Source organism: Bos indicus, chromosome X (genome assembly GCF_029378745.1).
Source record: "Bos indicus isolate NIAB-ARS_2022 breed Sahiwal x Tharparkar chromosome X, NIAB-ARS_B.indTharparkar_mat_pri_1.0, whole genome shotgun sequence".
NCBI lineage: Eukaryota > Metazoa > Chordata > Mammalia > Artiodactyla > Bovidae > Bos > Bos indicus.
The window spans coordinates 121,381,012-121,408,492 of record NC_091789.1 but is presented as its reverse complement, the minus strand read 5'-3'; the positions used below and the strand labels follow the sequence as shown (position 1 = coordinate 121,408,492).

General features: G+C 43.0%; 1 protein-coding gene and 1 pseudogene across 3 annotated transcripts; one reads left to right on the top strand and one right to left on the bottom strand.

Annotated features, from left to right (window-relative positions):
• The first annotated feature begins 223 nt into the window (after positions 1–223).
• LOC139180925 (melanoma-associated antigen B2-like) lies at positions 224–27,481 on the top strand. Of its 3 annotated transcripts, none has more exons than XM_070783550.1 (2): positions 224–684; positions 25,459–27,481. In XM_070783550.1, exon 2 carries the CDS (start codon positions 25,520–25,522, stop codon positions 26,747–26,749), a length of 1,230 nt encoding a protein of 409 aa, XP_070639651.1. In that variant the 5' UTR covers positions 224–684; positions 25,459–25,519; the 3' UTR covers positions 26,750–27,481. The 3 variants fall into 3 exon arrangements, with proteins under 3 accessions (XP_070639651.1, XP_070639650.1, XP_070639652.1); XM_070783549.1 differs by lacking the exon at positions 224–684 and adding an exon at positions 22,732–23,138; XM_070783551.1 differs by lacking the exon at positions 224–684 and adding an exon at positions 24,672–24,802.
• LOC139181580 (ubiquitin-conjugating enzyme E2 D3 pseudogene) lies at positions 16,895–17,719 on the bottom strand (annotated as a pseudogene).

Sequence of the window (27,481 nt, the reverse complement as noted above, 5' to 3'; positions counted from 1 at the left end):
AGCATGTAAACAATTAACCAGCTTAAACTGGTTTGACCTTTTCGAATAGATTGTTGATTAATCACACCTTGAGTCATTTTACAAAGAAGGAACTGCATGTGTCCAAGAAGGAACACATGACCTCAGGATGACCCTGGAGCCAAGCTCTTCAGTCTGCAAAACTCAGAGAAGAGAAATATTGCCCTGGGCCATTTACAAAGTGAGAAGTCCTTGAGGAGGAAAACCTGGCTTCCTGTAACCTGAGTAGCTGAAACAGACTAATTGAAGACTAGCCAATTACCTTTCAAGTTAGAAATTCCCCTGACCCCTTAGATTGCACCCAGGCTCCTGGATTGAAGAGAGATTTGATACCTTGCCTCCTGCATTGATTGGCCTTGCAGTAAAGCTCTTTTCTCTAAAGCTCTTGCCCTAAGTATTGACTTCTCTGAGCATTGGGCTTGAGCCCATGTTCCCTTAGTCTGGGCAGCCTTGTTGAGGTTTAGGACTTGTGACCATCTGCTTGATGCACTGTAGCCCCTGGTGGGCCCTCAACAGCAACCCTGAGTGGCCACCTATACTGAGTTTGTCTAGAGAGTTGGCTCTCGGGTTCCTGTTTGCTAGCCATGGCACTCTGGGCTCCTCTGGCTTCTGGGGCTCCTTTCACTTTTAAGGAAGGAAACAGCTCCTGGATCAGACATCTTTGGGGTGAGTAAACTCCTTAAAATATGCCTATAACTAAATGTGCTATATGAAGTTAGAATGTGCCTGTAGTCTAATAATCTCATCAGGACTGTGTGTTAGAGAGGATGAGATGGTTGGATGGCATCACTGACTCAATGGGCATGAGTTTGAGCAAACCCAAGAAGAAAGTGAAGGACAAGGGAAGCCTGGTATGCTGCAGTCCATTGGGTTGCACAGAGTCAGATGTGACGAACTGATTGAAGAACAACACCACCACTGTGGGTTAGAGTCCCACCTAGGAGAGTTTCTTCTGTCTGATTAGAATCCTAAGGCTACAGTCCTGAGTTAAAGACCCACCCTAAGAGGACAGTGTCAGAGGTTAGCGCTACTGAGGTGCTCAAATGATTGGGTTAGAGGTCTGAACACTGGCTTAAGGTTCCAGGCCTTTGGATTTAATTGCCTATATTTGTCTGTGTCTGACTGTTTTATGTATTGGGATTGGCTAATAGGAGTTGGCTATGGGATGAATGTGGCGAGACTTTATTCAACCTGTAGTTAATGAGGGTCCTCTGAATCGGGAGATAAAACACCTTGCTCCTGGACTGGAAACTTTGCTTTATGGAGGTGATGGGGGTTTTCCCCTTTGCCTAAGGTGACAGCACAGAGGTATTGTTACAGATGGATATTCTTTGAAAAAAAAAATTATTGGAGATATGTTGATTTACAATCTTGTGTTAGTTTCAGGTGTACAGCAAAGTGATTCAGTTACACATATATTCAATCTTTTCCAGATTCTTTTCCCATATAGGCTATTAGAGAATATTGAGTATAGGAGGTCCTGTTCAGTTATCTATTTTCTATATTGGTTGTATGTGTATGTTCATCTCAAGCTTCTAATGTATCCTTGCCCACAAAGTTCTCCTTTGGTAACCCTAAATCTGTTTCAAATTGTGCGAGTCTGTTTCTGTTTTGTAAATAAGTCCATTAGTGTCATTTAAAAAAATTAGATTTTCCTGTGAGCAATATACTACGGTATTTGTCTTTGACTTACTCAGACAATCTCTAGGTCTATCCATGTTGCTGAAAATGGCATTCTTTCATTCTTTCTTATGGCTGAGTATTCTTCCATTGTATTTATGTATCACATCTTTTGCATCTGTTGATGGACCTTTAGGTTGTTTCCATGTCTTGGTTCTTGTAAACAGTGCTGCAAGGAACATGGGGGTGCTTGCTCCTATTCAAAGTATGGTTTTCTTCAGATATATGCCCAGGTAGTCTGTTTTTTTTAATTTATTGGAGTATAGTTTTACAATGTTGTGTTAGTTTTAGGAATATAGCAAAGTAGTACTGTTACACACATACACACACACACACACACACACATATATATATATATAAATTCATTTTCAATTTCTTTTCTCATCTAGGTTATCACAGAATATTGATTAGAGTTCCCTGTGCTATGTAGGAGGTCCTTATTGGTTATATATTTTATATATAGGGGTGTATGTATGTTGATCCCAAGCTCCTGATTTATCCCTCCCTCACTACATTTCCCCTTTAGTACCCATAAGTTCGTTTTCAGGATCTGTAAGTTTTCTGTTTTGTATTATGTTCATTTAATCACTTTTTAAAATTAGATTCCACATATGAAGGATATATTTGTCTTTAACTTACTTCAGTTAATATGATAGTCCCTAGGTCAATCCATATTGCTGCAAATGGCATTCTTTCCTATGGCTGAGTAATATTCCTTTGTATTTCTGGACCACGTGTTTATCTACTCCTCTGTTGATGGACATTTAGTTTGCTCCCATGTCTTGGGTATTGTAAATATTGCTGCAATTTACATTGGGGTGATTATTCCATTTTCGAATTATGATTTTCTCAGGATATATGCTCAGGAGTCAGATTGCTGGATATTATGGTAGTATTATTTTTCTATTGTGTTTTATTGAGTATAATTAATTTAAAATGTTGTGTTAGTTTCAGGTGTATAACAGAGTGATTCAGTTATACATACACATATTCACTCATTTTCAGATTGTTTTGTCATACAGGTTACTACAGATTATTGAGTAGAGTTCCCTGTGTTATACAGTAGGCGCTTTGGGGTTATTGCTATTATATATATATATATCTTAGTTGTAGATGTGGGCTTCCCAAGTGGCACAGTGGTGAGGAATCACCTGCCAATGCAGGAGACACAAGAGAAGTGGGTTCAGTCCCTGGGTCAGGAAGATCCCCTAGAGCAGGAAATAGCAACTCACTCCAGTATTCTGACCTGGAAAATTCCATGGATGGAGGGTCCTGGTGGACTACAGTCCATGGAGTCACGAAGAGTCAGACACAACAGTCGTCTATGTTTATCTCAGGCTCCTAAAGTATCCCTCCCCCAACATTTCTCCAGTGGTAATCATAAGCTTGTTTTTGATATCCATAAGTCGGTTTCTGTTTTGTAAATGAGTTTATTTGTGAAGTGAAATGAAAGTCACTGTCTTATCCAACTCTTTGCAACCCCATGGCCTATACAGTCCATGGAATTCTCCAGACCAGGATACTGGAGTGGGTAGCCATTCCCTTCTCCAGGGGGTCTTCCCAACCCAGGGATCAAAGCCAGGTCTCCCACATTGCAGGTAGATTCGTTACTAGCTGAGCCACCAGGGAAGCAAGTTCATTTGTGTCATTTTTTAAAAATTAGATTCCACTTCCGAGTGATAACATATGCTATTTGTCTTTCTCTGTCTTACTTTACTTAGTATGACATTCCCTAGGTCCATCCATGTTGCTGCACATGTCATTAATTAATTCTTTTTATGGCTGAATAATATCCTATTGTATATGTGTATGACATTTACTTTATTCAATCCTCTGTTAAGAGACATTTAGGTTACTTCCATATCTTTGCTGCGATTCATGGGGTCGCAAAGAGTCGGACACGACTGAGCAACTGAACTGAACTGAACTGATATCTTCGCTAATGTAAATAGTGCTGCAATGAAGACTGAAGTGCATGTATATTTATGAATCATGGTTTTCTCTGGATATGTACCAGGAGTGGGATTGGTAAATCATATGGTAACTCTATTTTTCATTTTTCAAGGAACTTCCATAATGTTCTCCATAGTGACTGTGTCAATTTGCATTCCCACCGAGAGTGCAACAGTGTTCCCTTTTTTCCACACTCCATCATTTATTGTTTGCAGATTTGGGGATGATGACCATTCTGGCTGGTGTGAGGTGATACCTCATTGTACTTTTCATTTGCATTTTTCTGATACTTAGTGATGTTGAGCATCTTTTCATATGCTTTTTGGTCATTTGTATGTCTTCTTTGAAGGAATGTTTGTTTATACACTCTGCCTACTTTTTTATGGGATTGTTTATTTGACACAGAGGTGCATGAGCTATTTATATATTTTGGAGATAATTGCACTGTTGTTTGCTTTGTTTGCAAATATTTCCTCTGATTCTGTGAGTTGTCTTTTTGTTTTTGGTTTCTTTTTGCTGTGTGGAAGCTTTTGACTTTAATTAAAGGTCACCTGTTTGTTTTTCTTTTTATTTTCATTACTCCAGGAGGTGGATCAAAAACCATTTTACTAAAAGAAAAAAATACTGCTGCAACTTGTGTCAAACAGTGAGTGTTCTGCCTAGGTTTTCCTCTGAGGGTTTTATAGAATCTGGGTTTACATTTCAGTCTTTCATCCATTTTGAGTTTATTTTTTTGTATGGTATTACAGAATGTTCTAAATTCATTATTTTACATGTAACTGTCCAGTTTTCAAGGCACCACTTATTGAAGAGACTGTCTTTTTTGGTTCACTAGTATTTTGTTCAGGATTTTTCCATCTGGGTTCTTCAGTGATATTGGCCTGTCATTTTCTTTTCTTTTCTTTTCTTTTTTTTGGTTTCGTGCGTGCTTCTCTGTCTGGTTTTGCTCTCAGGGTGATGGTGGCCTCATAGAATGAGCTTGGGAGTGTTCCTCCCTCTGTAATTCTTTTTGGAAGAGGTTGATAGAATCTCTAAGTGTTTGTTTGAATTACCCGAGAAGCCCCCTGGTCCTGGACATTTTATTGGAAAATTTTAAATCACTCTTTCAGTACTTGTGATCCATCTACTCACGTTCTCTATTTCTTCCTTGTTTAGTCTTGAAAGGCTGTACCTCTCTAAGAATCTGTGCTTGTCTTCTAGATTGTCCATTTTATTTGCATATAGTTGTTTGTAGTAGTCTCTTATGATACTTGGAGTTCCACACGAGTGTATTCTTAATGAAACCAGTCCTGATTACCTTGTAGTTGTGTGAGTATAAATGTAAGATGAGGGAGTATAAAGCAGGAAAAGTACCCTCCACCACCACACAGAAGAATGCACCGTAATCCAGCTAAGGAATTTCATACAATAGGGCACATTCTGGTGTTTCCTCACTAAAAAGTCTAGTCCTATTCTGTATCAGCCAGAATAGCAGGGAGGTAGTACTGAACTACTTTTATATATTTGGGCATGCGTGATGTTAAAAATGAAATTTTACCAGGAAAAATAGCCATTGGTTGTGGTCTAAAAGGCCATGGGCTACACAGAGGCCTTGGAGTGAATGTATTTCCCCTGGAAATTGCCCAGACATCTAGATTTGCTTGTCGGTGATCTCTGCTGGAGGGATAAAGTATTTAGGTCTTCTACCAGAAAGATTAAACCCCAGCATGCTCAGAAAGGAAGTGAGGAAATCGGTGTTTGAATGTGTGTGCTCCTGAATTGCTCTCTGAAAGTCAGCTCTGCCTGAGTCTAAGACAGCTTCCTCTTTCACTTTCTTCAATGGGATGCAATCACTCTCTCAGCCTCCTACTCACTAGATAAGTTTTTCTACATGGAGACTGAGACAGACCCTGAACTTCTATAGGACCCTCCTCAGTAGACAAGCATGCCCTCAGCACATGGCGGGGCAGAAATACTAGGAGCCTGTGACCAAATGGGCTCCAGTCTTGGAACTGGTGGGACAGATTCCTTGGAAGCTGGGTAGCACATGTGCCTTTCAAGCTACAGTTTGACAACCACATATAATAATGGAAAACTTTTCAGGGTTCTTTAAGTGAACCCTCAGATCCAAGGTGGTCACCTTGAGACTATCCATTCTTCTCAGTGGTTTCTCCAGGGAACTCATACAGCCAACGCTTTCCAGAAACCAAACTAGGAGATGGAATTGGGTCCTAAATTAAGGGGCGATGCCTCAAGTTTGCCCATTTTCTCCCTAGAGAGGAACAAAGCGCCCTGAGCCACAGATAGACAAGCCCTGAAGGCTTTCCTACAGCCTGAATGTAGGAATGAATGCAAGGGCTTTCCAGGGAGACCTCAAGTTCCTGATAAGAGTGCTGGTTGATGTCGACTTCCATCCATGAAGGCTGGGAAGAGGCAGCAAGCATTGGTTAAACACAGTAGGTCCAGGCTCTGTTTGCTGGCCAAAATGTAAACTATTTTGAGCACTACAGTGGAAGAAATTGGTCAGTCAACTGCAGAGCTCAGTTTGGGCTGAGGAGTGGCCAGGAAGAGCCAAGACAGATGACCCAATAGTAATAAATTCCATCCAGGCACCAAAACGCCAAACTTAAAGCAATAGCCTGAAAAGAGACATGTGAAGGAAACAAAGCCTCTGATAATCATCTTTCTTAAATACCAATTAATCCAACCTTGTCAGTGCTTATGTAACACTCCAGTCCTGGTGGTACAAAACTCTGGGACCTGGGATTATCATTTTCTATAGAATTTGAGACTCATTAACCAAATTGAGGATGATTTCCCACAAGCTTGAAGAATGTACAAAGATAAATGGGGGGATTGAAGCATAAAGCATTGACCAGTTTAAAGTGGTTTTGCCTCCTTAAAACAGGTTGTTGATTAACCAAACCTTGAGTTATTTTTAGAGGCAGCACTATGCATGTGCCAAAAAGGAGCCTATGTTTCCAGGATGACTGCAGAACCCAGAGGATTCAGTCTATGGAACTCTCAGAGTAGGAATGTTGCCAGGGGAGAACTGTATGAAGTCCTTCAATATGGAAAATCTGGCTTCTAGCAGCATGAATAGCTTACATGAACTAATTCAAGACTAGCCAATTAGGTTCCAAGTTTGCAGTTCCCCTAAACCCTTTCATTTTACCTCAAACTCTGGATTGAGGAGGCAGATTTCAGAGCCCCACTTCCTGTCTTCTTGCTACTCCACCTTGGATTAAAGTTTGTCTCTCAAAAGCGTGTTCCATAGTATTGGCTTCTAGGTGCATCAGGCAGTGAACCCTTGCTGGGGAACACTAGTGACTGATAGGCCTGGAATTAGATTCCTCTCTGAATTCCTCTAGATCCAACGCTGTTCTACTCCTCTTGGCCTAAAGCAGAACTTGTGTTCCTTAACACTCAAATGTATCTTGGGATAAAAGCAAGGACTCTGGATATATTCCAATACACTTCTTCAGGCACAAAGCCTTGAAGGCTACATCAATAAATGACATGAATAACGAAGAGAAACAGATGATAAGGACAGTAAGATCGTCTCTCTGTGCAGTGTCCAATAACCTCAATCAGAATAGTACAAAACCATCTTGGATGGCTTTTTTCCTTTAGAATTGTACTCATATCTCAGATATGGTGACTTGGGTTCTAGATCAGTGCAGTAAAGGTAACATGGCCATAGAGTAAAGCATTAGGAATTTGGAGGGTTCCCAGTGCTTATAAAAGTTGTTAATCCTATTGTACACTTACTAGAAGATGTCTAAAAAATACACATAGCTTAATTTACAAATATGTTACAATAGTAACAAAGACAACTGATCAGAGCACCATAAGAAATAAATAAGGAAAGAGTTTAATATGTTTAACGAATTAACAATATGTGGAACAGGGACCCCAAGTGAATACATGATGTTGGGAAAATGATGCCATAGATGTGTTCAATGAATGGTTACCATAAACTTTCAGTTTGTAACGAAACACAGTATTTGTGAAGCATGATTACATGCAGTAGAATGTTTGAAAAGTATGCCTGTCAATCAATTAAAACAAGTCATGAAAAGAGACTGACTCTGGCTTTTGAAAAGGATGGAGCAGCATTTTTCTCTGGGAGCACACCTTATTCTGCCCCCTGCCTTCTGTGTTATTTTCCCCATCTCAGGTTAAGTCTGGGACATGAAACTGTAAGGTTTGCATAAGGGACACTGCTCAAGAGTTTGCTGAGATGTGGTGTTCCCCAGGAATCTTTTAATCCAAGAGAGAGACAAAATTTGGGCCCCCATAAGTGGGGTCTGGAGAGAGAAAACCACCATAAAATACAGGGCATTCAGAGACCTGCCCAAACTTCCTCTCAGGCCTAGAATGCCCAGACAGGACATTCCCTCTTATAAGCTTTGTAGTTCTCTGTGAGGTCAAAGTCTCAGTCTAAGAAGAATGGCCTCAGTTCAGTAGAGGGAGAATCTCAGGTTGGAGGGTCAGGTCCCAGGACTGGCCAGGACCATGGTGAGGTGCCTGAGTGAAGAAAGAAGTATCACTAGACCCACAGATGAGGAGGCTTTACAGACCCCTGCCCCTATTCCTAACCCCAGACGTTCCAGGCAGAGTTATAGGGATGAGAAGCCTCTTCATTTCTCTCTGATTTCAGCGAGGGAATGGATGGAACCTCAGTTCTGAGGATGGTGGCATCTTGGCCATCACCACTAGGAAGATGAGGACCATCAGTGCCCATGAGAGGGTCTCTCCCACCAAGGAGGAAGGCTCACAGAGTGGCGCTGCCCCTGTCAAGGAGAGATGCACAGAGAAGTGCCCTGATTCCCCACTAGGGACTCTGAGAGGTGAGGGCTTCGTTTAGGGGCAGGAGGACTCAAGTCCATAGTGCTAAGGGTCCTGGGCTCTGACAGATGGCATGGTGAGGACCCTAAGTGATGACCCAGGGACTGCTGAACGCTGAACGACGGGGTCCCCACAGAGCCCCGCCCCTTCCATTATCCCTCAGAGATCCTGCACAGGGCAGCCATAGCCGGAAGTGTCTCTGCAAAACTTCCGTGTTGGTGGTGAAGAGCTCGGACTGATGTTCAGCGTGTTCCTGTGGCTAAGAGTGGATTCCCAGGACTGATCTGTAGGCAAGGTGAGGACCTGAATGTGGACTCAAGGGACCATTCCCCCGTCCTGTAACAAAGATAAGGCCCAAAGTCTCATCTCTGAGATCAGCAGGGGACGGTTCCTACAACTCTCTTAGGCTGATTTCTTTGGTACATCTTGATCGAAAGACATTCTGTAAGGTAAGCGATTACTTGATTCTGTAAATGAAGGAAACCTAGGCCCTAACTCCAGTCACCGGGAGAGCGCCAAGTGCGAACCAGGCATGGGGCAGTAAAGATGGTGACACAAAGCAGCACCCATGCACTGAATTCCCAGAATTCTCCCCTGCCGAAACTCTTAAGAGGTGAAACTTTGTTTGGAGGCTTGTGGACACAGTTCGGGAAAGGGAGGAGTGTCCGATTCTGAGAGATATGAAGATGGGGACTCTGAATGAGGACTGTAGAACACCCCGCCAGTCTTCTTCCCCCCGCCAACCCCACCCCTTCTGTCAGCTATCAGAGATCCTGGGTATCACAGCTTTGAGAGGTGAGGAAGAGAGGGCCCAAGCCACCGGATGTCCCAGTGTTCCTCCAGCAATTCTTCCCACACCTAATGAAGCTGAGCCAAATTCTGTACTTTGTGACTGAAGATAGCATTCAGTGTTCTATAAGTAGTATAGAACGAGGCATCCCAGAGGGTGCACAGTGTATAATTCCTTGGGGTTTGTGTTCTGTATGAGGAATTTAAAGATAAATCTGTGTTCTTATGTTCTTGCTACTTTTCAAAGGTTGCTTCTCAAAGCTTATAATCTAAGTGTACCAATGACATCAGTCACACTGTTGTTTATCGGTCTTAGGGATAAGAGGTTTTCTGTTGTGTAAAACAAATGGGAACCCTCTTACACTGTTGGTGGGAATGCAAACTAGTACAGCCACTATGGAGAACAGTGTGGAGATTCCTTAAAAAACTGGAAATAGAACTGCCTTATGATCCAGCAATCCCACTGCTGGGCATACACACTGAGGAAACCAGAAGGGAAAGAGACACGTGTACCCCAATGTTCATCGCAGCACTGTTTATAATAGCCAGGACATGGAAGCAACCTAGATGTCCATCAGCAGATGAATGGATAAGAAAGCTGTGGTACATATACACAATGGAGTATTACTCAGCCATTAAAAAGAATACATTTGAATCAGTTCTAATGAGGTGGATGAAACTGGAGCCTATTATACAGAGTGAAGTAAGCCAGAAGGAAAAACACCAATACAGTATACTAACGCATATATATGGAATTTAGAAAGATGGTAACAATAACCCTGTGTACGAGACATCAAAAGAGACACTGATGTATAGAACAGGCTTATGAACTCTGTGGGAGAGGGAGAGGGTGGGAAGATTTGGGAGAATGGCATTGAAACATGTGAAATGTCATGTATGAAACGAGATGCCAGTCCAGGTTCAATGCACGATGCTGGATGCTTGGGGCTGGTGCACTGGGACGACCCAGAGGGATGGTATGGGGAGGGAGGAGGGAGGAGGGTTCAGTATGGGGAACACATGTATACCTGTGGTGGATTCATTTTGATATTTGGCAGAACTAATACAATTATGTAAGGTTTAAAAATAAAATAAAATTAAAAAAAAAAACAAATGGGAAAGCTTCCATCTTATTTAATAAGCTGGTGCAAGATAGCATGGCATTACAATATGTTATTTCCTTGACAATATGAAAAAATTAAGCAGGGCAATATGTGGCATCAAGAAATACAGGGAAAGTAAGATGGATGGTATTTTGTTTCCCCATGTTTTATAGTCTGTGTTTTACAAAATTATAAGTGACTGTGTATGCTTCATTAATTCAAAAATGTAAAATTAAATTCTAAGACATTCATCCTCGTGCTCACAGGCTCATTTATTCCCTAAACAGTAATTTAACCTCTGCTCATAGAAGACTCCATGCTAGTACTTGGAGAGCTGAGAAAAAGATCTAGCCACTGACCGTAAAATTATAGAGTCGAGAAGCAGCTGTCATGTAAAGGAAATGGTGACATGACAGCAGTCAAATGTGAATTCCCTCATGCAAGGGAGTGGTGGGCCTTGGGAAAGTATAAGTCTTCCGGTGGGAAGTAATTATAAGTTGAGTGCATGGCGGGCTGGATGAGGCTGTGGTAATCGTGACCAGGGACCAGGTTCTCACATGGTGGGATGCATAGTTTAAAGACAAAGCCTTGGATGGGAAACTGCCCTTAACAGTTACAGGCACACTTCACTCTGTTGCATGTTGTGTTATTGTATTTCACAGGTACTGCTTTTCTTTTCTTTGTTCTTTTTCTTTACCAAATTAAAAGTTTGTGTCAGTCAGCCTTGCTTCCAGCAAGTCTTTCGGCTCCATGTTGCCAACACCGTTTGCTCACTTCATGTCTTTCTGTCACGTTTTGATACCTCTTGCAATGTTCACACCCTCAGCAGCAAAAATGATGGACTCAGCGAAGGCTCAGATAATGGTTACCATCTTTTTTCTTTTAGCAAAGAGGTGTTTTTAATTTAAGATATCTATATTGTTCTGAGGCATAATACTATTGCCCACTTAATAACCTGCAGTATAGTATAAACATAAATTTTATGAAAGCACTGGGAAACCAAAAAATTCGTATGACTCAGTTGTGGTATGGACTTTCCTTTGGGGGTTGAGACCCAAACCTGCAGTATTTTCTGAGTCTGCCTGTGCTTTTGGGATTGTGAGTAAATCTGAGAAAAATCATGTAAAGCTGACATGGAATGTGTCCTTTGCTCTTATTCCAGTACAGGGAAACCCTATGGAGATTAGATGCTTTAATCATCTTGTCTTCTGTCTATGGAGTTTTTCAGAAATCAGGGTGGCACTCCCCTGAGGTGGGATGATGCCTTGAAGCCACTGAACTGGCGCTCTCTGCCCTCGGTGGGGGAGCCAGAGCCCACGCCACTAAAAAATAATAATAATTGAAATCAAGTTATCTTGACTGTAGTTTGGCAAACAGTAGGGAAGGAATAGACACTTGTGGGTGGTTAAATGAATGAAAGTGGGAGTGGTTTATGAAAAAGGGCAAGTGAGAGATAGGTATGTTTGGGGCCCTTCAAACATTTTGGAGCTTTGTGTTACATCCACTGAGGGTGTCTACCTCATGGTGACCTTCAGTGGCATACTCTTAACTGGGATATGCTAGTTTTCCTTGCTAACCAGTATTTTTCTGATTTATTTATTGATGAGTTTGGAGATAAGTCTACTCCTGTGAAATGACCACCACAGTTTATGCCATAAACATATCCATTACCTCCAGAATTTCCCTCTCATCCTTTTTAAGGTTATGTTTAATCGGAGTATAGTTGCTTTACAATATTGTGTTGGTTTCTGCCATACATCAACATCAATCGGCCATAGGTATACATATGTCCCCTCCCCCTTGAATATCCCCCCACCTCCCACTCCTTCCCACCTGTCTAGGTTTTCACAGAGCACCAGTTTGAGCTCCCTGCATCACACAGCAAATCCCCATTGGCTGTCGATGTTCCATATGGTAATGTGTATGTTTCAGTATTACTCTCGGTTTGTCCTTCCCTCTCGTCCAGCCCTGTCACCAAGTCTGTCCTCTATGTCTGCATCTCCATCCTGCCCTGCAAATACATTCATCAGTGCTATCTCCTAGATTCCATGTATATGTGTCAGGATACGATGTTTATATTTCTCTTTCTGACTTTCTTCACTCTGTATAATAGGCCCTATGTTCACCCACTACATTGGAACTCACTGAAATATGGTCTTTTTATGGCTGAGTAGTACTTCATTGTATACAGAAACCAGAGCTTCTTTATCCATTCGGTGATGCACATCTAGGTTGGTTCTGTGGCCTATCTATTGTAAACAGTGTGGCAATGAACATTGGAGTACATGTGTCTTATTCAGTTATGGTTTCCTAATGGTTTATGCGCAGTAGTGGGATGGTTGAGTCATGTGGTAGTTAAGTCCGAATTTTTAAGGAAACTTCATACTCTTCTCCATAGAGGCTGTATCAATTTACATTCCCACCAACAATGCAAGAGAGTTCCCTTTTCTCCACACCCTCTCCAGCATTTATTGTTTATAGACTTTTTGATGATGGCCATTTTGACAGATGCTATCTCACCCTTTATGGTTTGTATCTGGGATAAGAACACTTACCATAAGATTTGACCTCTTAGTGTACAGTATAGTATTCTTAACTATAAGCTGTATATTATATAGTAGATCCCTAGAACTTATTCATTTTATAAAATTAAACTTTGTAACTTTTCATTAATACTGAGAATTGGAATACTGCCTGCTGTATCAGTGAATAAACACTGTCAGTTATCGACAGTTGCAGCCACCACGGATGGTGAACCCTGAGGGAACACAGGATGTAAAAATACAGGATACGGGCCCCAGATATGTGAAGTTCATATCAAAGGAATGATTTCAGTGAGCCCCGATTCTTGCATCTTTCCATATATGGAAAAGTGCTAAATTCCTTAACCAGGGTTATCTGGTTTTCCTTCATTTATCTTAATCTTTTGATATTCAGACTACTGCCCTTTGTTGCAAAACTTCTATGTAACCTGGCTCCTCCCCTCCCTTCTTTGGAGGAGTTCTCTCAGGGTTACTCGAGATGCTGCCTCCTGGGTTGAAGTCCTAAACGTTTGTACCAAAGAGAACATACCTGTCAGCTTTTTCTGTGATTTTTTTTTCTTTTAATTTATTTATTTTAATTGGAGGCTAATTACTTTACAATATTGTAGTGGCTTTTGCCATACATTGACATGAGTCAGCCATGGGTGTACATTGTTCCCTTTCCTGACCCCACCTCTCACCTGCCTCCCCATCCCATCTCTCAGGGTCATCCCAGTGCACCAGCCCTGAGCACCCTATCTCATTCATAGGTTGTGAATGTTTTTTAAGTCTACAATTCCATTGCATTCACCCTCCCATAGACCATGGCAACCACCACTCTACTCTGTTTTTGTGACTTTGACCATTTTAGATTCTTCATATAAATGACATGCAGTATTTGTCCTTCTGTGTCTGGCTTATTTCACTGTAGCAGCAGGTCCTCTAGGTTTATCCATGCTGTAATAACTGGAGAGATTAGCTTCTTTTTAAGGCTGAATGGTGTTCCATTATGTGTATATTTTGCACCTTCTTTATCCATTCATCTGTCACTGGACACCTAGGATGCTTCCCTTTCTTGGCCATTGTGAGTAGTGCTGCAATGAACATGGGAGTGCAGAGCTCTCTTCGAGGTCCTGATTTCAGTTCCTTTGGATAGTAGTGGAATTGCGGAAAGTATTATGAGTTATTTTTGATTTTTTGAGGAACTGCTACACTGTTTTCCCTGTAAATTGGCTGTACCAATTTATATTCCTACAAGCAGTGTTGAATATGTACAGTTTACTAAGAAACTTGCAAACTGTCTGCCAAAGTGGCTCTACCATTTGCATCACCACTACCGAGGAATGAGAGTTCTTGTTGATTCACGTCCTTAGCTGCATTTGGTGTTGCCAGTCCTTTGAATGCTGGCCATTCTGAAAGGCATGTCGTGGTATCTGCTTGTTTTTTTTAATTTGCAGTTCCCTAATGGTATATGATGTGGAGCATCTTTCCATATGCTTGTTTGGCATCTCGGTATCTTCCTGGGCAAGGTATCTATTCCTATCTTTTGTTCATTTTTTATTAGATGTTAGTTTTCTTCTTATTAATATTAAGAGTTCTTTGTATATTTTAGATTAGAGCCTTCATCAGACATGTTTTTTGCAAATATTTTCTCCCAGACTATGGCTCATCTTCTAGTTCTCTTGGTGTATTTTTATAGAGCAGCAGTTTAAAGGCACTGAAATCTAGCTTATCAATTATTTCTTTCATGGATCCCCATCACTTTTTTCTGTGATGATATTTTGTTGATTGGTTTGCTATGTGGCACATAGGATCTTCAACCAGGGTTTGAGCTCACAGCCCTTGCACTGGAGGCACAGTGTTTGTAAAATTTTAGCTTTTTTATTTTGTGTTGGGGTATAGCAAATTAACACTATTGTGACAGTTTTCAGGTAAACAGTGAAGGGACTCAGCCATACATATACACGTATCCACTCTCCCCCAAACTTCCATCAGTACTGCCACATAATATTAAGCAGAGTTCCCTGTGTTATACAGTACATCCTTGTTGCTTATCCATTTTAAATATAGCAGTGTGTACATGTCCATCAGAAATCCCCTAATTATCCCTGTCCCACATCGTTCCCCAGCGGCAACCATAAATTTGTTCTCTGAGACTGTAAGTCTTTCTATTTTGTAGTTAAATTCATTTGTATCATCTCTTTTTAAATTATACATCTAAGATATGTCATATAATATTTCTCCTTCTCTGTCTGAGTCACTTCAGTCAGTATGATGATCTCTAGGTCCATCATGATGCAGATTGGCGGTTGCCACAAGAGGGAGTTGGAGGATGGATGAAATGGGTGTAAATGACCAAATGGCATAAACATTCACAACTTTCACTTACAAAATAAAGAAGCCCTAGTGTTCTTTCCTGTAGAATCCCAGGGACGGGGGAGCCTGGTGGGCTGCCGTCTATGGGGTCGCACAGAGTCGGACACGACTCAAGCGATGTAGCAGCAGCAGCAACAGCAGCAGGGATATAATGTACAGCATGGTGACTGTACTTAATCATTGCCATTGTTAAGTTGCCAAGTGGTTTCCTACTCTCTGCAATCCCATGGATTGTAGCTTACCAGCGTCCTCTGTCTGGAATTTTCCATGCAAGAATACTGGATTGGGTTGCCGTGTCCTCCTCCAGGGCATCTTCCCGACCCAGCAATTGAACCCGCATCTCCTGCATCTACAGGCAGATTCTTTACCACTGAGCCACCAGGGAAGCACATAGTTAATAATACTGTATTGTATATGTGAAAGTTCCTGAGAGAATATATATGTTTTTAAAGCGAGCTATAGTTATTGTGGGATTTCCTGGTGGCTCAGATGGCAAAAAATCTGCCTGCAATGTAGGAGACCTGGGTTTGATCACTTAGTCAGGAAGATCCCCTGGAGAAGGGAATGGTTACCCACTCCAGTGGGTAATTCTTACTTGGAGAATTCCATCGCTAGAGGAGCCTGGCGGGCTACCGTCCTTAGGGTCAAAAAGAGTAGAACAAGACTGAGCAACTAACACTTTCTCTTCATTTTCATAGTTCATGTACAATATTTTATGTTTCAGGGACACAACAAAGTGATTCACAATTTGTAAATGTGATGTTCCATTTATACTTGTTATAAAATATTGGCTATTTCCCCCTTGTTTTGCAATATATCCTTGTAGCTTATCTATTTTAGACCTATAAGTTTGCACCTCTTAATCTTCTATCCCTGCCCTTACCCTCCCCCTTGCTGCTCTCCCCGGTAACCACTGCTAGCTTGTTCTCTGTATCTGTGAGTCTGCTTCATCTCCCTAGTCTGTTTTTTTTTAATTCTCCAAATAAATGGTATTCTACAGCATTTGTCTTCCTCTATCTCACCTATTTCACTTAACATAATGCCTTCCAATCAATCCATGTTCTTGAAAATGGCAAAAGTTCATTCTTTTTTATGACTGAGTAATATTCCATTGTGTGTGTGTGGATCTTTTCAAATTAGTGGTTTTTGGTTTTTTTTTTTTTTTTCATTTTTAGCAATAATTTAAGTTGAGTGCCGAAGAATTGATGCTTTTGAACTGTGCTGTTGGAGAAGACTCTTGAGAGTCCCTTGTACTACAAGGAGATCCAACCAGTCCATTCTGAAGGAGATCAGCCCTGGGATTTCTTTGGAAGGACTGATGCTAAAGCAGAAACTCCAATACTTTGGCCACCTCATGTAAAGAGTTGATTCATTGGAAAAGACTCTGATGCTGGGAGGGATTGGGAGCAGGAGGAGAAGGGGAGGACAGAGGATGAGATGGCTGGATGGCATCACCGACTCGATGGATGTGAGTTTGAGTGAACTGCGGGAGTTGGTGATGGAGAGGGAGGCCTGGCGTGTGCAATTCATGGGGTCACAAAGAGTTGGACACGACTGAGCGACTAAACTGAACTGAAACTTTATTCCAGCTTTAATGCAGATTATTCTGACTTTAAGGTAGCATCACATGGCATACTTCTGAGTACATTCCTGAAAAATTCTTTTGTACTTATTTCTGTTTTATAGATCTATGCAACCTCTGGCACTGTGGAGGCTATCATCTGGGTTCAGATCACATAGCAGTGAACAAATGGATATCAGAACTTTAGAAATCATTAAAGCAAGAGACCACAGTGATCTTAGAGTAGTGAACTGAGTGTTGCCATTAGTGTTCATGTCTGGATGATAAATTCTGTTGCAAATGCACCCTTAGGTAGTGTGAAGGGGTAGTTTTTAGGGAAATGAATTGTCAGAGAGAATACACTGCCTCAATATGGGCTGCCGTTCTTTTTCATAGTTGTGGTTTGCCAATGAAATGTATCATCCCCAACTGGACCTGTAGAATATTGTGCTGGAGGGTCCCTGCCCACCTCACTAAGTTCCTTATTAATCCATTTCAGCGCCACAGTCTGTGCTTTTTGTCTGACTCCTCACTGTCTCAGTGTGTGCTCAAAGGTCCAGCCAAAACTCCTGATTATCTGGTGGCTGGGAAGGACTCTCTCTTCATCTCACACTGGCTCTGCCAGACAAAGGTGCCTTCTTAATAAACAGGGAGGTTGGACCTGGATGGGGTCACTGGCAGAGAGTAGATGAGGCTGGAGGGGAAGGGGAAACAAGCAGTGGAAACCCTTAGACTCAGACAAGCATCGAGTACCTGATGGAGACCATGCAAATTAGTGGGTTCTTTTTTTTTTTTTTTCCTTTCAGATATACACCCGGGAGTGGGTTTTCTGGGTCATGTGTTAGTTCTGGTTTTAGATTTTGAGGACCCTCCTTACTGTTATCCATGGTGGCTGCACCAATTGACATTCCCACCAACAGTGTACAGATCGTGTCCACATGCTCATCAACATTTACTTCTGTTCTTTTTGGATGATAGCCCTTCTGATAGGTATAAGATAATACCTCATTGTGGTTTAAATTTGCATTCATATGATGATTAATGATGTTGAACATCTTTTCATGTGCCTCTTAGCCAGCTGTATGTCTTCTTTAGAAAAATGTGTATTTAAGTCTTCTGCCCATCTTTTTCTTGATTTTTTAAAAACTGTTATATCAACTATTTATATATTTCGGATATTAACCCCTTATTGGTTATATCATTGGCAAGTATTTTCTCCCATATGGGAGGTTGGCTTTTCATATTGTTGATGGTTTCCTTTGCTGTGCAAAAGCTTTTAACTTTAATTTGCTTTTATTTCCCTAGCTTTAGGAGACAGATCCAAAAAACTATTGCTATGATTTATGTCAAAGAGTGTTCTGCTCATATTATCTTCTAAGAGTTTTATGGTTTCCACTCTTATAGCTAGGTCTTTAATCCCTTTTCAGTTTACTTTTGTATATAGTGTTAGAGAATATACTGATCTCATTCTTTGAGAGCTACATGTCAAAGAATGAGATTAGAGCATAAATACAATTTGGTAATGTCAGAAAATTAAATGTGCTTTTACATTTGAGCCAGTAATTCAGTGTTTTCAGAAATTAACTCTGAAGAGACATCCACAACCATATGAAAATACGTAAATGCCTATGCACATGTTAATTGAGGGAACATGATATATCCACAGAGTGGAGTACTACGAAGCTATAAAAAGGAATGAGTACAATTTTGTAAACTAATATGGAGTGCTTCCATGATAGATATAGATATATAAAACAATGTGGGAGTCTGGGGCTAATGTCGATGATACCAAGTACAGTGCCTTCCCATTCTTGTATGAAAAGGCTTTGAGAGCTGAAGAAGAGAGAGCCAGAGCCAGAGCTGCAGCCAGGGCTCCTATGGTGCCAAGGCCAGTGCACTTTCCAGAGCATGTCCAAATTTCCTCCCACCCCTAGTGAAGTCTGAGCAGATACTTCACATTGCATTTCAAGAAAGCAGGCAATCTTTACAGTAGCGGAGGGCCACGGTGGGGCTCATGGAAATTCAGCATATAACGTATTTGTGTTCCTATACAATATGCACAAATTGGAGGTTTTTCTTTTCTCTGTTTTTAAATGTTGTTCCCTTTAATTAAAGATGTGTTTAGCTTCAGAGTCCAAGTATACTAATGGCAGAGCTCCCACATGTACTGCAGATTATCAAGTCGAAAAATAAGAAATTTCATATTACATAGCACAGACTAAAATTCTTGAATCATTTCTTGTCATTCGGAACAAGATAACATGATATTGGAATATGGTTTTTCTTTTGTGAAAATGGAAATTTTTCCACAGTGAAGTCTGTGAGATTATCAGATACAGAAAAAAATCTTAAGAGGTATTCACTTCTTCATTTGTTTTATTTGTTTTAGTCTTTCTTTGTAATATTGAACTTTATTTACCTGGATTGGCTTCACTTATTTAAGAATGTGGGAGAAGTGAAATCCCAGTAAATTGCTTTCTTGCACATTTGCACTGTAATTGTTCAAATATCAATTTAGCATCTGCTCTTTGGAAGGCTTCTGGGTGGTTTTGGGGATGCTAAGAAAAATAAACTCAACCCCTTCTTATAGAATTCTAGAGTCTAAGAGCAGCATTCATATAAAGGAGCTGGTGAACTGAGATCTAGGGGCCCAATAAAAATGAGGTGTAAGGAGGTGAGGGGATTGAGGGCTTCCTCATGAGGAGTCTAGTGTAAATACACTGAGGCAAGGCACTTGGAGACTTTAGGACAATAAAAGTCTGGCAGTGGAAGGTAGTTTTAAGTTAGGCTACAGGGCGAGCCCACCAGGGAGGCTGTGGAAACACTGAATAGGGGTCAGACCCTCAGATGGCGGGTCTCAAAGTTGAGAGACTTAAGCCTGGAATGGAAAACCACCCTGAAAAATTGCTATGGAATTATGGGGCTTCCAAGGTGGTTCAGTGGTAAAGAACCCACCCACCAATGCAGGAGACATGGGTTCAATCCCTGGGTCAGGAAGCTGCCCCTGGAAGAGGAAATGGCTACCCAATCCAGTATTTTTGCCTGGAGAATCCCATGGACAGAGCAATCTGTTCAGTCCATGGGGTAGAAAAGGGTCAGACACAACCGAGTGATTAAAGAGCAACAGGAGTAGACCAGAGAGAAATCCCCCCTGGGGAGGGGATGGAATGTGCCCTGTGCTCCTGTCCCAGTGCCCGTGAACACAGTGCACAACCTAGATGTTTCATGCACATCATCTCCAAGGAGATTCTGTGAAATAAAAGTAGTAGTAGAATGAACCCGGAAACTCAGAAGCCAGTGGGCTGACACTCTTTGCTGTGAGTCGTGGAAACAGAGCTCATTTTATTGAAAGGGCGTTCCATTCAGCGTTTTTGGCTACGTTGATAATTCCACCAAAGTCTGTGAGGTGAGTCTATTTTAAGTGATGGTGAAATTGATGAAGATGGGGGCTTATATTATTTAGTTACTTATTTATTTGGCTATGCTTGGTCTTATCTTTGGCATGCATGATCCTTGATCTTCCTTGCAGCCTGAGAGTTCTTTAGTTGCAGCATGAGAAATGTTTCAGTTGTGGCATATAGGATCTTTAGTTGTGGCTTGTGAACTGTTAGTTGCGGTGAAGCTGTTGTCTGTGGGACCTAGTCCTCTGATCAGCAGTGGAACCCGGGCCTCCTGCATTGGGAGTGCAGAGTCAACCCCTGGACCACTAAGGAAGTCTCTAGGAGTTGTTCAGATGAAAGAGCAGCCGGGAAGGAAGACAGAATTAGTCTCAGAATCAAATTTAGATTCTTTGAATTTCTTTCAGTTAAGAAGTACCCCCACACTCAAAATACAATCTAGTAATGGAAAGGAAAGATTCTTTCTAAACAGCATTTTGGACTGATTTGGTGTTCCATGTCCGAGAATGCCACAGATTCTCTGACATCTCCTGGATTTAAAAGATTCCTCAGGGTCGGTGGTATCCTCCAGGATGAAACTGTTCATAATCATAGTAAAAACAGATATTGTGTAAAGTCCAGTGTGGTCCAGGTCGTGTGCCAGGTGCTTTAGCTACATGCCACTAGCCCTACAAAAGCCACTTCACCGGAGGCTCCCCGAGTTTGGGGATGGACCCAAGTCCACACAACTGATAAGAGACAGAGCTGGGACTAGAGCGCTGGTCTGAATTTGTCCACAGCATGTACCCTTCCACTTGTCCTGGCCTGAGGTGCTCATGAGTCAGTTAATTCACTGTCTTCTAGCACTCCAACATGTATCTTGAGTGACAGAAAGGACTCTGTGACGAAAACACTGGGATGGAATACATAGCCAAGGCAATACAAACACCAAAATAATTAAGAGGTGTGAATAAAGGAGAGAAGGAGATAATGCTCAGTTATCAAATGATCAACTGCATGCGGAAATTCAGACACCCTCAAGTGATCGAGGGCTTACAAGATTATCTGGCGCTATCCGTCTATGTAGAAAGTAAACATTTTATTTGTTTTAATTAAAAATAGTTATTTCTATTTTTTGACTGCTCTGGGTCTTAGTTGTGACACTTGGAATCTTTGTTGCCACATGCAGGCTCTTTAGTTGTGGAATGTGAGATTTTAGTTGTGGCAGGAGAACTCTTAGTTGTTGAATGTGAGATTTTTAGTTGTGGCATGTGGGATCAAGTTACCTGACGAGGGATCAAACCTAGGACCCCTGCATTGGGAGCGCATAACCACTGGACCAACAGGGAGGTGCCGAGAGTAAATATTTTAAAACTACCCTAAATCTGGTGACTCAGATGGTACCGAATGCGCCTGCAATGTGGGAAACCTGGGTTCGATCTCTGGGTTGGGCACAATCCCTGGTGGAGGGCATATAACACACTTCAGTATTCTTGCCTGGAGAATCTGCATGGACATGGGAGCCTGGCGAGCTACAGTACATGGGGTCACAAAGAGTGGAACATGACAGCGATTAAGCACACACCCTAAATCTGGCTGAAGAGCAGGAATATATCACCTCTATCTCTTTGACATCATAACATCTGTCCTGAGCTCCTTAATTTCTGCTGCATTTTCCTAATCTTACATCACTTTTGGGACTGAGACCCATTTTCTCCAAGATTTGCTATAGGGTAACTGCTCACTGTTTGTAGGAATATGCATTCCCCAGGAAGACTTTAATCGAGGGACAGAAGCTGATATGGGAACCTCCATGAAGGAGGAATAAGGAGACAATCACCCCTGAATATAGTGGTCACCCAAAGACTAAGAAGAGGAATCTTAGATCAGTAGAAGGAGCAGTCCCAGGCTGTGGTAGATGTAGTGAGGATGCTAAGCAAGAGGAATCAGAAGGACTCAAGTTGCATCCCCACTGTCTATTCTCAGAGGCCCCGATGGACTAGGATCATATGAGGATCATCCTGATTTCCAACTTGGAATTCTCAGGAGACTAGGACCTTGATGTAAGACAAGAAGCTTCATAAGACAGAGAGTGGAGTTACAGGATTCCTCATATGTCAATGTGAGGACCTGAAAGTGTACTCACAGTAGCACACCCTATAAAAGGATGCCCTGGAAAATCACTGATGCTGTGGTCCCTAGGAAGCTTGGGCACAGATGTCTGGTTGATTTCAGTCTAGAAAGTTTTAGCGAGGTGAGACCTCTGTCTAATACAATCGGCTGCAGTTTCGCAGAGTGAGGGACCTGAATCCAAGGAGGACCTCACATGCAATGCTGAGTCTTAGCGGGGACCCCTGCAGACGGAGCCAAACAGAATTCTGTAAATTCTTAGCCCTGAGAAGCCCACAGGAGCTACATCTGAGTGGTCCGCTCATTCAACCTGTGTGATGTTAGGGAGGGCTGAGTCTCCTCTAGCCAGATCAGAACCCAGATCTGCAGAATGGGGTGTCTTGAACATAACTGGACATAAGGTGAAGACCATTAGTGCTAGTGAGAGGATCTCTCCCCCAGCGAAGGAGGCTCACAGAGTGGCAACCCACCTGACAAGCAGAGATGCTCAGGGCAGAGCTGGCCTCCCACCACTAGGCACTTGGGAAGGCAGCGGCTTTGTCTGGGAGCTGGAAGACTCGGGTTCATAGGAGGCGGCATCCTGGGCTTTGATACAGTGCACAAGGAAGACCCAAGGACGGATGAATATTGAGCTACTGGGGTTCCCGTAGCACGCTGTCCCTGCCGTTATCCCTGAGAGACCCCACGTAGGACCTTACGCAGCCCCCCTCCACTTCCGCTTTGAAAGTCAACGGATTGACCGGTAGCCGCAGGGATTGTTTGGCGGAGACTTAGTGTCCAGGACTCATCCAGAACCAAGGTGAGGACCTAATGGAGCTGAAGGGACTTTCCCAACCCTCCTAGTAATAAAAGTCACCCATCCACATCCCACCCCTGTGATATGGCTCTTATGAGTCTCTCGGAGCTATCGGCTGAATGTGGTCTAGAGTGTCTCAGGCTACGGTGTTGGTCTGTGGGGGTAGGCCCGGATTCTACCCCTGGAGGAGCTCTAGGACCTAGATGAGGGCCCTGAGGGCTGATGAGCAGACTTCGACACCGCCAAGGGGGCCACACTGAGCGGCCCCCCTATACTGGGCTCTAGGATGCCCTGGGTAGAGCTGGCCAATTGTGGTGCCCCCTGGTGTCCACTGGAGGTGGTTTTGGGGAAGTGAGAGCCTTGCTGTAATGGAATAAACCCAGTTCAACAAAGGGACCTAGTCCCCAACAATATTAATGGCTGTGACACTGCGTCAGGATGGGGGCTCCTCCCATAAGAAATGGAGTCACAGAAAGCGCCAGTCCTATTTTGAGGACTGGGAGAATCGGGCGTTTTGACATGACATTTCCCAGATCATCTCAGGGAAGGGAGACACCAGGTCAAAGTGGGGAGCGTCAGGTTGGGAAGGGAGAGTTTCAGGTTCCCTTGTGGGATGGTGAGAACCTCTGGGGCTGTGGGGATGTTCCACACCACATCATTCAGACCACATCCTCCCTGTCATCATCCCCTTGAGACCTCAAGAATACATGGCAGTTCCCACTGCGGGCTAAAGGGGAAAAGCAACACCCCTCAGACCACTCCGCCCTGGTCCGAGGGGTGTGGTCTGAGAAATTTTTCTCTGGTCAGAGAAATTTTACACCCTGTCATAAGTCAAATGTAGACCTTTGTTGCTTCTGTGTACTGGCTATTGTAAAGAGTGCTGCAACGAACATTGGAGTACAAGTGTTTTTTAAGTTACTGTTTCCTCAGGGAATATGCCCAGTAATGGGATTGTTGGCTGATGTGGTAATTCTAGTCCTAATTTTTTATGCAGAGTGAATTAAGTCAGAAAGAGGAAAGCCAATATTGTATATTAACACATATACATGGATTTCAGAAAGATGGTACTGATGAACCTATTTGCAGGGCAGCAGTGGAGATGCAGACATAGAGAACACACTCGTGGACACAGTGGGGGAAAGAGAGGGAGGGACAGACTGAGAGAGTAACATTGAAAACATACACATTACCATATATGAAATAGATAACTGGTGGGAATTAGTCGTATGACACAGAGAGCTCAAACCCAGTGCTCTGTAATAGCTTAGGGGAGTGGGATGGGGTGGGAGGTGCGAGGGAGTTTCAAGAGGGAGGGGACATAAGCTATACCTATGGTTCATTCTTATTGATGTGCGGCTGAAACAAACACAATACTGTAAAGTGATCATCCTCCAATCAATAGTAAATACATTTAATTTTACAAAAAACATAGAGAAGAAAAGAGAAGCAAAAAAATACTATAGGCCTTGAATTGGGATCTGTGTGGGACCACAGGGACATCAACCTGCCTGTAACAGCACCTGTTCTTAGAAGACTGTGTTTGATAAGATAAGGTCATCTTAACTTCCTCCTGTTGGGACACAGAGTGATTGGCTTTTACTATCACCCAGGCATCAATTCAGGAGAAAGGGGAGCTTCTCTGCCAGGAGCCTAGTTGAGGAACCTGAGTGAGTACTCAATGCATTTATCCCAACCCTTGGATTTCAGCCCAGGAAATCTCAGGGAAGGACTGTCAGGTTGAGCATCTACTTCACTGCTTTATAGCAAGTGTAGGGGAGGGGAAATGTCTAGTCTGAAGGTGCAGCCACCAGTCAGCAAATGGAGAATGGTGCCCAGTGTTTTAAGGAGCCAAGGTAAGGACCTTGAATGATGATCCCAGTGAACTCGGGATGGAAAAAACCCTACTGAGCTCTCAGCACTGGGTATCCCCTTGGAGGGAGGTGGACTGAGGCATCCTTTCACTTGCTTCTGGATCATGTGGAGGTCTAAAGTGTCTGTATCAGAGTAGCAGAGAGAAGGGTGCACAGGGTCTGCCAGGACTTGACATGGTAATACTAAAGATGAGCTGAGAGGACCCCACTGCTGGGACCTGCTGTCACCTCAGTAAATCCAAAGCAGGGCTGAGAGGATGCAGAGGAAATGTCTAAGGCCTCTGTTCTTCCTCTGTGGGATTATGTGGGGACAGGCTGAGCAGGAAAACAGGAGGCTTGTGGGTTCCTAGGGCAGTGTCCTCAAGGACACCTGCAGAGGTGGCCTTTGACTAGGCCAAGGTAGAATCTCCCTGTTTTAAGGTGCTCATGTCACCTCATTCTCCATCCTCCAGGTGCCCCAATCTCCTGTCTACTGGCCCAGAATCCTGCCTGTAGTCCCTGACCACAGCCATCATGCCCCGTGGGCAGAAGAGTAAGGTCCGTGCTCGTGAGAAACATCACCAGGCCAGGTCTGAGATCCAGGTTCTTCATGATCAGGCCACCACATCTCGGGGAGAAGAGACCACCTCCTCCTCCCTTCCTGATTCGGAGAGTGCTCCCTCAAGCTTGTCTGCTGCTGGCACCCCCAAGGGGCGTCAGGGAGCCCAAGGCACCACCAGTGCTGCTGCAGGTGCTATACCCAAAAGATCTGGTGGTGGTGGCACAGCACGCTCGAGATCTGGTGTAGGTGCCAGGGGCCAAGTTCAGGAAGGTGAAAATTCCTCCCAGGCCTCCGCTGCTGCTGCGAGCTCTCACAGAGATCTTCTGACCAAGAAGGCACAGATGTTGGTGCAGCACATGCTGTATAAGTATAAGATGAGGGAGCTCATTAAGAGGTCTGAAATGCTGAAGGCAATCGGTAGAAGGTACATGAAGCAATTCCCAGAGATCCTCAGCAGGGCCTCTGAGCACATGGAGATTGTGTTTGGCCTGGTGCTGAAGGAAGTCAGACCCAACAGTCACTGCTATACCCTGGTGAGCAACCTAGATTTCAGCGACAGTGAGTCTATGAGAGGTGACTTGGGGCTGCCTAAGAATGGTCTTCTAATGCCTCTGCTGAGTTTCATCTACCTGAATGGCCCCCGTATCTCTGAGGAGCACATCTGGAAGTTCCTGAATATTCTGGGAATCTATGATGGAAGAAGGCACTTCATCTTTGGAGACACCAGGAAGCTCATCACAGAAGATCTGGTGCGGGAAGAGTACCTGGAGTACCGCCAGGTGCCTGGCAGCAATCCCCCTCGCTATGAGTTCCTCTGGGGTCCTAAAGCGCTTACAGAAACCAACAAGAATAAAGTCTTGGAGTTTTTGGCCAAGGTCAATGATACAGTCCCTGATGCCTGCCTGGCGCAGTATGAGGAATCTTTCAGACAGGAAGTAGAGAGCACCGGGGCCAGAGCTGCAGCCAGGGTTGGCACTTCTGCCTCGGGCATGGCTGGCACTTCTGCCTCGGGCATGGCTGGCACTTCTGCTTCGGGCATGGCTGGCATGTCTGCCTGGGTTACTGCAGGCATGTCTGCCTCGGTCTGGGATGGCCCTTCTGCTGCAGCCCAGGCTGAGTATCTTGCCTCAGCCAGGCCTGGCATTTCTGCTGCAGCCAGTGCCCACGCTAGGGCCGCATCCAGCCACTCATCTCGCCCCTAGTGTCGTCTGAAGGCCGTTCTTCACTTTGTGGTCAGAAAAGCCTGTCAACCTGTGTTCCTGTGATTTCTCCACCCCCCCCCCCCGCCTCGTTTTCAGTTCTTTGTTTTTTCAACAGAAAGTTTATTTAGGTTCATGATAGAAGTATTTGAGTAAAATGGGTCCCACACACCTTGCTGTTTGTGAAATTTATGAGTAACAATTTTGTTTTTTGAAATGCATATTGGAAATCCTCATATCACTTTTGTGATCCCGGATGAGAATAACATCACTTTAGGATAAGAATATCCTTAGACATGTGAAAGACACCACACTAATAGAAGCTCAGAACATAGATACATAGAGAGATAGCCAAAAGTTCTTCAATTTTTGGTTTGCTTTACTCTCTGTTTAGTCTCCCTTTTTGTAAATATAAAAGATATATGCTTGGATCTGCTTATGGTTTTCAAGATTGTTTGAAAATATAAATTAAAGCAAATGATTTATTTGTGGCTCTTCTTTTACACAAACATTAATTGAGCATCTGCTTTTAAGAAGTCTTTCATGCCTGTACTGGCGATGTTTAGTCAAAGAAACTCCCAGTTTCTGCCCATTCAATTATAGTTTCCAGGGAAGCTGTCATTCTATGGAAGAGGCTGAGAGACTCTCTACTTCAAGAAGAACAAAAAAGAAGCAGGGTAAAGAGTGGGTGGAGAGAATGTATTAATTTGGTTTCATTGCTAAGCAGAATTTTGG